Source organism: Atta colombica, unplaced genomic scaffold (genome assembly GCF_001594045.1).
Source record: "Atta colombica isolate Treedump-2 unplaced genomic scaffold, Acol1.0 scaffold187, whole genome shotgun sequence".
NCBI lineage: Eukaryota > Metazoa > Arthropoda > Insecta > Hymenoptera > Formicidae > Atta > Atta colombica.
In genome coordinates this window covers 1,624,983-1,636,340 of record NW_017259279.1, presented here as the reverse complement: position 1 = coordinate 1,636,340, position 11,358 = coordinate 1,624,983, and the positions used below count along the sequence as shown (strand labels likewise).

The 11,358-nt window shown below is 35.2% G+C and overlaps 1 protein-coding gene across 1 annotated transcript in view; it reads left to right on the top strand.

The window, feature by feature from the left end:
- Positions 1 to 11,358, top strand: part of LOC108686492 — an 86,476-nt gene that overhangs the window by 71,808 nt on the left and 3,310 nt on the right. Inside the window, exon 5 of the mRNA XM_018191830.1 lies at positions 7,311 to 7,422. Within this exon, the coding sequence (XP_018047319.1) occupies positions 7,311 to 7,422 (112 nt within the window). The remainder of the gene's footprint in view (positions 1 to 7,310; positions 7,423 to 11,358) is intronic.

Genomic DNA, 11,358 nt, shown 5'->3' with positions numbered 1-11,358 from the left:
TATATATATATATATATACATATATATACATATATATCTGATGTGAATGAAAGGATCTGCAGATAGGTTGATACATTCTATATATTTTTCAAGATCTGGATTTCATCGTAGAAGTAAGAACTGAAGGGAAGTAAAAAGTGTTCTCCTGCTGAATAATAGCACGTGTGTGAATTTTCTTTAAAAATCCCAAGACAGAACAAGAGACTTCATTGTTTCAATTAAAAGTTGATATCTGATTCTATTCTACTATATATGCATAAAAAATTAGTGAAATTAGAATTTTCTTCTCAAGTAATAAAATCCGATGATCTCGACAACTACGTGTCAATTACATTGCGCTTTTGCAAAAAGCTTTTCGTCGTGATCTTTCTCAACTGGGTGACAGTTTGTCGATTTGCAAATATGAAGTCGAATCAGGCTTAAATATTTGTATGTCAACGAATCAAAAGAATTTGGTAGACCAGAAAATCCCGACAGTAACGTGTCTCCAATTTACCGACCATTCTGCGCTGTACGTTTCTTTGAAAGAAGTTCCTTTTCTCTAAAAATGCTTCCTCTTGAAGCGAACGCTCGGAAAGAGGTCAAGTAAAACTCAAATATTTGAATATTATTAAATTGTTCGCGTCTGTCAAAATCATATGTAATGTCATTTTCAAAACGTCCGTTTGTCATTTAAATAATTCAGCTTCAAATATATGCCACAATTATCTCTGTATATATACATAAAAAGAGAATAAAAGAGAATGCTCTTAAATATTGCAGACATTATAGACATCAATTATTATATATTCTTACTGAAAAAAATTGTGCTAATAGAATTGTATCTTTATAACTTTTAAGAAATTACATTAAAATTTATAATCTATTGCAACTTTAGATTCTTACATTGAGACAAAAAAGAAACTTTTCTCTTTACATATTTAATTTTTGCTCTAATTTATGTATTATTCGATAAATTTAGTAAAATTAATTAATTACTATTGAAACACATTTTCTCTTTTGAGCAATCGATTATTCTTTAACTTTTATTTACTCGATATGGTATTTGATCCTCGTTAAACTAGAAAATTCATTAAGAATCTCAATGACGATAAGAAAATTTTCGTGTTCCCCGTGCAGTTTGAATACAAGCTGTGTTACCAAAGTTACATGCGTGATAAGGAAATTACAGGGATCGTTTTGACTACGAAAGTGTATTACGAAGTTAGAATCGTGACGTGTGGGGGTGTTTCGCGCGCGTTCATTCGACGACGACTAGGCCGTAATTATTTCGTCCGAGTTCTTTTTACCGTTATCGATCCCGTCATAAATCTCACTATGCCGCACCGGATAAGCCGCTAGACGGCCAAACCACCAGCGAATCTATCGATCTAACATCCACCTGTTGTCGGCTCGATTACGCGCGTCGGTGCCGCGTCGTTAGCCTGGGACGTTGGTATCTGCAAAGCAATAGCGACATAACGATGAAGGAGCGAGAGGCAAGGGCTGGCTACCCCGGACTTAGAACCTAATGCAATTGGCGCAGTAACTAACAATTAGCGGGTTACGGTAACGGGATACAGTCACGACATATTGACACGTGTGTGGTGTGTGTGTGTGTGTGTGTGTGTGTGTGTGTGTGTGTGTGTGCATATACATATATACACACACACACACACACACACACACAGAGTGTAATATCTATACAGGTACACATATGCCAACGAGCTCCATATTATGCATGGTATGTAGAACGCCAGAGATTGCTTCGCTTGAATTTACAGACACTATATACTCGAAATGACATGTCAAGAAGCATTAGATATGAAATTAGGATGCAGATAAGATTATTCACTTTGATATTTGAGAGGAATGTCTATCTCGTTACAATTGGATAAAAAGAAATAATAGAAAAATAACACAAATATACCTAAAAAATGGATACTTTTTTTAATTATTGTGAATAATTCTCGTATCCAATTTTTCATTGCTTTAATATGTTATTAATTCGGAATATCTGTAAACTCATTTCCCTTCAAAAACACGTTTCTAATGAAACTCCACCTGGTGAAATCCCGAATTTTTCGATCGATTGAAATTAATTCAGGAAAGTTCCTGATTATTTATGTCGCAAACTTTTGCCGTTAGATGGAAAGACGAGGCGACCCCTCGTCTCTCTTTTATGTTGGCTAAGGCACTTTAAGTATGCACTGTCGCCGACGTCCAAGAGATCTAAGTTTAGCGAGGTGCTGGCCGCCTGAGGAGGCTGTGGGATCATTAAAGCGATCAACTTTTCAAAGGCCCCCATGAGCACCAGCCCAGCCATTATAGGGGACATATAACAGACATAGAATTTTAATACTGACGAAAGGAAACGAGAGAGGCGAGAAAGAAGGAAGAGGATAAGTCGGTCGCATTTTTACACGTTTCGCTTCTTCGGCCAAGTAAAACTCGCATCAGGTACCGTAAAATCATTAGGATAATCAGATTCGCACACGCCAATGAAACTAGCCGAATATCGAATTCTTAGCCGGAAGATTGAAAATTCTTCGAACGTGTGGAACTCTGCCAACTCTAATAACTCGCCTAAAAATGTGGCAGTGCCTTTACGAGAGCTAAGGTCTGCCTTCTGTTCCCAGTAAATGCGAGATTATTTTATCCCAAAACCCTGCCGAATATCCCAAAATGAAATTGCAGGAAATAAGAAATTTAATATTAAAACTGAAATAGAGGTGTAATCATAAGTTTAAAAAAATTACGTAAAATAAATGATGAAAAATTTTACACATTAAAAAGTTAATATGACCGAGTATGACACATTTCGTACGACAATTTCGACCTCGTTTATTTGTTCTATCTTAAAAAATTTGATATTTACTCGCTTAGAGAGGAAGTCTTCTTGCCATTTTGCATCATTTAGATGAGCTATGAGCGTAAGTTTGATTCAGGAAACCAGGTTCTGCCTTCATTCTATCTCGAGCTCGCGCTAATGGTGCCTAACTCAATTCCAAGAGGTCGAAGGTTGGACACGCGACTTGGCGAACTCGTAACTCAACTTTCGAAAGAGCCGACTCTATTTTTCGTGACAGGACATTTAAGTAAAAATTATCTTGTCAATGGAACCAAGTAAAAATTGTGAAAATTGTATTTCAGTATACATGCTACAATAATTTAGTTCAAATACGCTAAATAGTATAAATGACATAGATATTTATATATTTATAGATGACATAAATATTAACACATTCATAAGTAAAGACAATATTTAAAAAAAACAATTACATTTTTATATTTTATAAAAAACATTAAATATAACTAGCTTAATGTTTAATAGTATTTGTATAAATTTTTTAAAATATTTTCCATTTCAGCAAGTTGTTTGAAGAATTGAAAAATGTTTTCAAAGATGTTATGGCTGTACAATATCGGCTAAAAATTTTTGTCATAAATACGCTCAATTGAAACCAACTTCAAAAAACAAAACAAATAATTTTACTTATGCTAACTTTATACAGTGAAATGACATATTTTGCTGCAGGCAAATTATTTTTAACCGAGTAAATGGATCCAAATAAACTTTTGTACGAATATTTATTAAAATTTTGTTAGTATATATAAAGTTATAAAGTAATAAATATAAAGTTTGATTTAACTTGTAATACTATGACCTCATCAAATTTGCAAATAAATATTGTAAAACACAATTTACATAAGAATTAAGGCAAACAAAAAATTAAATTAATCAATCAGAAAACTCTGCTCCAATTTTACAGATATTCAGACATAATAGAATAATCTATGAAATCTTTATATTTTTTATAATGTTTTAATTGTAATGATTGAGAGATGATACATACATCCTTAAAAATTCATATACAAATATTATTAGATATCAATCTAACTTCGATCGATTTTTTATTTATTTGATTTATTCATAGCGTCTAGTTTAACTTATTATTTATTAAAATTATATACATCATACTTGTATAATTTCGCGATTTGCTTTGATATACTACAATATTTCTTTTCACAGACAAATAAATACCGATGAAATTTACGATCAATAAAACAACTGGATAAATTTTTATGTTCGGTACTAAATATACGGATTAAAGAGCGAAAAAGTGAGTAAGCGCTCAAAAAATCGTAGACGCGCGGTTGACAGTTTCCTCAAATTAAACACAATAATAAATCTTATTTGCCCTTTCAAGATCGCCGGCACTTGCCAGTGGAAACGAGGGATCCTTTTCTTTCGGTGAATGATAGCACTGCCTTGAGAAATTCAATGGCAGGGCATATAAAAAACGTGTCGGTTTCCTTTGCCCTAATCGCCTCCACGCGGGACCACCGAGCAACTAACTTGATTCTGACAATTTGTACACTCGTCCAAGTTCCATCTTACGAACACTCGATTGCGTCCCAGAAGACCGGATTACAGATATTTGTACTTAAGAGCTATCGTTAAAAAATCACAAGCATTTCCGCAACAAGTCCGAAAAAAAAAGACAAAATACCAAATTTCCCTGCAAAATTAGATATAATTAACTGTTATTACATTTCCTCAGAAAAATATTGCATTTATATTTAGATTTAAATTTTATTTAAATTATATACGAAAATTCTTCTAACTTTAATCTCAATATATTCTTTAGTAGTGGCAAACAAAGAATATATGCATATAAACACACACAGCAAAATACGAATCTGGTACAACATATTGGTAAATTGAGAATATTTCAATATGTTTTCGCATCCCACGATTGTTGCAACATAATACGCTAACCGATAGCGCGTGCAAAATAGTATTTTATTCGGGTTATACCGCGTTGTATCTACATAAAACCGTGTTTCGTGATATTTCTGTACACAATGAAACTGTGCAATCGATTGGCCTCGTAGACTGGATGCAACTCGACAGAATGCATTTATCCATTATTTTTCCGATGTTTTGTAAAATCGACGACGACGTTCGACCTTTCGGCCCACGCTACTATATATCATCGCTTTTAGTATACAGAAGGATCTTTCACGCGTTCGTCATATCATCGTCGCGACTCGCGACAGATCTCGTGAGAAATATGGAAAACAGACACGTATGTATATATACCAACACATCCGATCGGATCCATTTGTCCATCCGGCCGAGGAGTAGGCGGCAGGAAACGCGACTCGCACAATTCGGGAGATATAATTTTAGATAGAAACGTAGACCGCGTACCCACCCTCGCATGAATCTGATACTCCCACTCGCTATCAGCGATATTTCAACCCCCGTACGGGGTAGAATTTACGTCACGCGTCGCGATCATCCCATTTTACGCGAGACTACATTACGATTCGTTTGAGATAAAAAGTATCCTCGTAAAAGAGGCAACATTATAAATTAATGTTCGCGAGGAGATCTGGCGGAAAACCACGTGGGTGGTTTCCTGTAGATAAGAATATCGAGATTACGAGGAAAAATTTAACTCGAACGTGTCAAGGAGATATGTCGAAATGAATATAAGTCGCGCGTGGGATATACTCGTGGAAATCTTTCAATCGTTTTAATTAATCTATTCTTGATATTGGTTTCTTCTTTCTAAATGCAACCTTTTCAGAGAGATTTTTTTAAACTTAGTCTTAATCTTCCGTCCGCGTATTTTTATTCCCTCCATTTGCAATCTCGATTTTTGTTCAGCCCAAATTCTTTTACTATTCTTACGTTAAAAAAAATACTTTTCAATATCTTTGTTAAAGAAATCAAATAGATTTTAATTCAAATGTTAAAGCATTTAGTTAATAAAAATTGAATTTCAATAAAAATGAAAATGAAATTTGAGAATAAAATTTCGTTTATTGCGCCAAAAATTGGCAGACGTTAAGAGGGTTAGAATATAATACGTCAAATTGAAATAATGTCGGATTTTCGCCGAGAAATGTATATATCGTATGGGAAATTGAGCTCTTCGAAATTAGACCGGTTTCAATTACCATGCGTATGATATCCGATGGGATCACAGAACATTATGAGTCCCCGGACGAGTGAGAGTGATAGCGAGATAGATTGGGGATCACAGTGCGTCATTTGCGCCCGTTAACGCGACACCTCGACCAAACTGGAGAGCAGCTGGTGGCAGATTTTCAACTCGGAAACCAACAGAGGACATGGATTCCGCCGCTACGGAGACTAGAAACCCTTTGCGGCAGAGTTACAACAACACATTACAGCCATTACAAGGACGAGGCAAAGGGATTAAATCGAATCCATGATTATGTCGCATGTCTGTTACATTTCTCTCTGATATCCATTGGATGTTTCGATCAACTCTCGTGCTGCGACAAAGATATTCCGGAAAGAAACTCTTCCATCTAGCGTCTTTTCGAGATAGATAATGAAGAATCTAACGCAATTATTGGGAAAACACAATTTGGCAAGACATTTTTTATTACAGAAGATTCAAAATTTGATTGAAGATTCAAATTCGTCTTGTTCAATCTATCATCCAGAAAGTGCCAGTAGAAATGGAATTAGCTATTGAGATAAATGTTTCTATCTCTTTCTCTCTCAAAAGAGAGAACTCTTTTACACGGCTTTCCTTATTATCCTGCCGTGATGTATAAGCTGCTTACCAATTTAGGGATTAACTTTCGACACCCTCGCTTTTCCGGTGATCGAGTCAGCGTTTCCGAGGCTGAAATCCCAACGCGGTGGGCGAAAATTCCAAAGGGAAGGAGAGGAAGAGGAACGAGTTAATCGTCGACCAGAGAACACGGAGGTTGAAAGAGTGTTAAGATTCTCGTCTGGTACCCGTGCCAGTCATCCCTCAAGTTTCTTCTAGCTATTCTCCTTCCATCTACCCCTCCCCCATCCTCTGCATCCCTTTCCTTTATTCGCTAATTGTTTTCCAACGTTGTCGTAAACAAGTCGCCGTTCCTAAAGTCTCGTAAAACAACCGTGGAAATGCGAACCCCGGCTCGTTTGTAACAAGTTGACCTATTTTAGTCACAACTCGGGACTAATTACCTTTCAACCCCGCAAAGCGATGAAGAAAATGGCGGCGGTCTTAATTCTCAAACGGCGTACAATTTATTATATTGCGATAGAATTGAGATTGTATTGAAATTAATCACAGTGTAACTTCCTTTCAATTATTCATGATCAAAGCTTCTAATACTTGCGTCCTTCGTTATACTTTGCATATACGATACTATAAAATGTAAGTAACAGTTATAAGATATTATTCAATAACACAAAAAGTGCAATGTTTAGAAATATTATGACATTATTTTCCACGTCACGTCGTCCGTACCCTTTTTCTCTAACTTATACTTTTGTTATCACGACGCAGATGCTGGACGTTAAGGATGGCGGAAGAGGGGTGTTCGTCTGCAGTAGCCCCGGTCCTGATCCTTACACATCGCAGGACCTTTATAATCCTGTCTACGAGGAGCTCAGCAACGGTAAGTGCCGATAATCGATGTTTACTTTGGCCGGCTTTGTCCGGGCGTCTCCTTTTACGCGTTGCAGTTTTTTTTACGAAAAAAATCTCGGCGAAAAATCGTGAGAATAACAATACGACAGTGCAGAAGGAAAGGTCAAAATTTTCACGAAACGATTTGATTTTAAAAAGATGAACTCAATGCATGAGAGAAATCCGAATTTACCGCAAGATTGTTTTAGATTTTATCTTATTGAGTTTTCATTCGGTTGAAAAATAATAAAATAATTCTTTTATTTTCCTATAGATAAAAGATAATCTTGGCAAAAGGTTATCTACAGGAATCCTAAATAAAAAGAAATAAACCTTATTATTTTTCGACTGGATCAACCAAAACTTTATAAAGATAAAATCTAAAACCAGCTATTGAAATTACATTGGGAAGAACGATATTATTGAAATATTTAAAAATTTAAATAGATTAATTAGATACAGATCTGCAAATAATTTTTTGGATCATCAAAATAATTATGTAGGAAACAAGTGTGATGAGCAAAAAATTTTAATATTCTAGCAGCTTGAGCGTTCTACATCATTATTTTAATAATTACAACAAAATTATTTTTAGATTTTTAGATTCAGTAAAACGATTCTTTTCGTACACTGAGAAAAAAAATTAGTTATTAACTTGATTGCATTCAATTCGTAGTGATTATTTAATTTAAATATTTGTATATTTAGGTTGACAAAATTTTGTAATTTAAAATAGATTATTTCTTTGAATTACTAAATATTTGCTTGACAGCCCGTGACCATTTAGTTAAATTAACTAATATTTTTTTGAAAGAGCAACTTTTTTCTCAGTGTATTTTTTAAAAAAGAACACTTATATATATAATAAACATTATTACATAAATAATACCATTAATAAATTTTAATAAATTATCTTAACTAAGTACATTTTCATGTGACTTTTTATAATAATCGACGAAACGATGAACGAATATTTCGCGAGATTCAATATCAAGCTATCCCGTTACCTTCTCGATGAAACCCTAATGTTCCCATGCAAACGCAAATCACGCACTCTCCTTTTAGATGAGACTCGCCTCTGAAGACGCTGGGGAGTATCCTCGGGGTCGAACATGCCCGCGGGAAATGCATAGGTACGGCACGAATATACGAGTTTTCGAAACGGTGTGTCCGTCTGTCGGTTGGCTTAATACACGATTAACATGCGGCTGCGTCAAACTAGCGTTAAATCCCATCGACTAACGCGCACTTTGCGAGACTTCCTCTTATGTATTTCCTCCTCCCCTTTTTTTTATTTGTTCCTGGTAACTGCGGGACTGCATTTATCAGAATAATCCGGCAGATTCGCGTGCGTCGCGATTTACGAGAAAGTCTGCGGCGTGGGAGATTTATGAGGCAAAAAAGAGTCGATGGAACTTTTTAAGGACATTGGTACGAAGGATTTTGGAAGCGAGAATCTGCGTGTCGCAGAAGTTCCGGTCTACGGTTCAATGAGTTCGCGAGATTGAAAATGTGCGAAAAAGAAAGATAGGATTTACGTGAATAGAAATCTATAAAATTGAAAAAGGATAAATCTCTAGAGTGAAAAATGAGAAATAGGATGGAAATATATATAAGAGCACATAAATTTTTAAATTATCGAGAAAGTTGATCAAGATCTTTGTGATCTGAATGAAAGCACAAACTTCACGTATGAGATCTGTGCTCTGCAAGAGCAAGTCTGTATAATTTCTAAGTAATTTTTTCATACTTTTAGAATCCTGACTCAATATTTATTAAGAATTTACAGGAGCAGGTATCTAAACATCTAAAAATATACATATATACTTAAAAATCAACGAATTTAAAAAAATAAAGAACAACAAAACGTACAGTTCACAACACTAATATATCTTTCTCATAAAGTTGTAATCAAAGTGTGAATTTGTTCAACAAACGAAAATCTGATAAACGCAGTTTTACGTTGCATCTTCTTGTCTGTTTTTCTCTCATAATTTCTTTAAAATCGTTTCTCCTCCCTTTCTTTTTCTTTATCTCTTTCTCTCTTCCTCTCTTTTCTTCCGCTCTTCTCCGCCATCGTGTATTTTACCGAAGGAAGATAAGCATGACACGACCTCTGACTTATACTTCCCATTAGTTGGACGGCTAATTAGTATGGTGATGAGGCTTTCGACGTTTGACGAGGACCTGGTAATCGAATATACATGCTGCACCGCGTGCATTAGTCGTAACCACGGGCTCGACTCGCATATATACGCTATGTACGCATCATCTTTCTCCAGTTTCGAAACGAGAGAGAACGTCGATCTCGAAGAGGGTGGTCCTGTCCCTTACGGGCTTGTAAAAAACGCCAGAGAATTTAACGGATCTACTCGGCGATCACGTCGACGAGGAGGATAACTCGCGCGTTACAAAATTCATGGAACTGATCAAATTGAACCCTGCCAAAACGAATTGCTTCTTCTTGACAGGATAATTTCCAGTTGCGAAAAATACTTTTAATAATTGTCAAAATAATTTCGAAATATATATTCTTTCACATCTTCCAAAACATTCAACCTCTAACTTATTTCCCGATAATCTATAATATTATTTTATATAATATATATATAGTATAAAAGTATTATTTTATCACGCGTTTTATATCAAATTGATATATACATATTTTAAGACTTATATTTTAAAACTATATAAATTATTGTATACAAAGATTAGATTTATTTAGTCTCACAACAGCTCGAGTTGTTATTATTGGTTAACACATATCGTGCTATTTTTGCAATCGAGAAATCGGAGATGACGGAAATTGCAGAAAATCCGAGATACATCTCGATCGACGTCGACCGATTAACAAGTTTTCCTCCTATCCTCGTTGGAAGCAACGGGGGATATTTCGAGAGGACACTCGTCCGAGACGACGTAAAATATCTCAAGTGGTTTAATAGCCAACGAAGTGCGGATTTAATGTTGAAAGTGGAGCCAGTCCGATAACACCTTCAATCTGTTGAAGAATAATTCGGCGCGGTACATCCCGTCTATCCCGTCTCGTTTTCGATCGAGCCCTTCCGATCGCGTATCTTCCGCTCCTGCCATGAGATAAAAATTAATTGGACGAGCTCGTTCATTTTCTCGCGACCGATTTCAGCCGCGCGCGGCATCCCGCAGCGTATTCCAGTTCCGTTTCGAAATATCCGTTTTACGCTACGATTATTTATACGATGTCTCCTTTTTTTAACGTGCATATACACGCCCCGTTGTGTCGTTAGTATTGATCGCGGCTCAACTACGACATTTCAGTGGAATAACGCGAGGCAATTAATGGAGAAGCGAAGCGAGTTTCGTGTTGCCGAATCGATGAAGCGAAATTTCAACGCAAAGCTGAATTTGAAGTATCAGCTAAATAGATCGTGGGTTACTCTATTTACAACAGTGAAATCTTTAATTGTTACAATGTATTTCTTATCCTAAATCAATTTTGTCCTAAAACTTCATTGTCTGTAAATCAAATAAAATCCTCCATAATCAAAGAGACAAATTCATTTTCTTCGTTGATATATAGTGGAATGGAATTGCGATTGTTGCCCGCATGAAATTTTACGAGATGTTCTTTATTAATAATTATGCTTCTTACAAAATAAAAAATTCAAATTATGAATATTATTAAGACAAAGATAAGTTTTAACGAAAAATTTAATAATTCTTTTAAGAGTAAAGTAATTTTAATTTTAGAACTGTTAATAAGTAAATTTTATGTATAAATGAATGAGGTTATTAAGCGCTATACTTTCATTATGATTGTGCAGATTGTTGTACTTTTCAAAATTTCGTCAATTTGACGTTCCAAGTAATCAGTGTTATAACAAAGCGCATAAGTGATTACAATTTTTAAGCAGTTTTGTGTATTACATATTTTATTTAAATATTA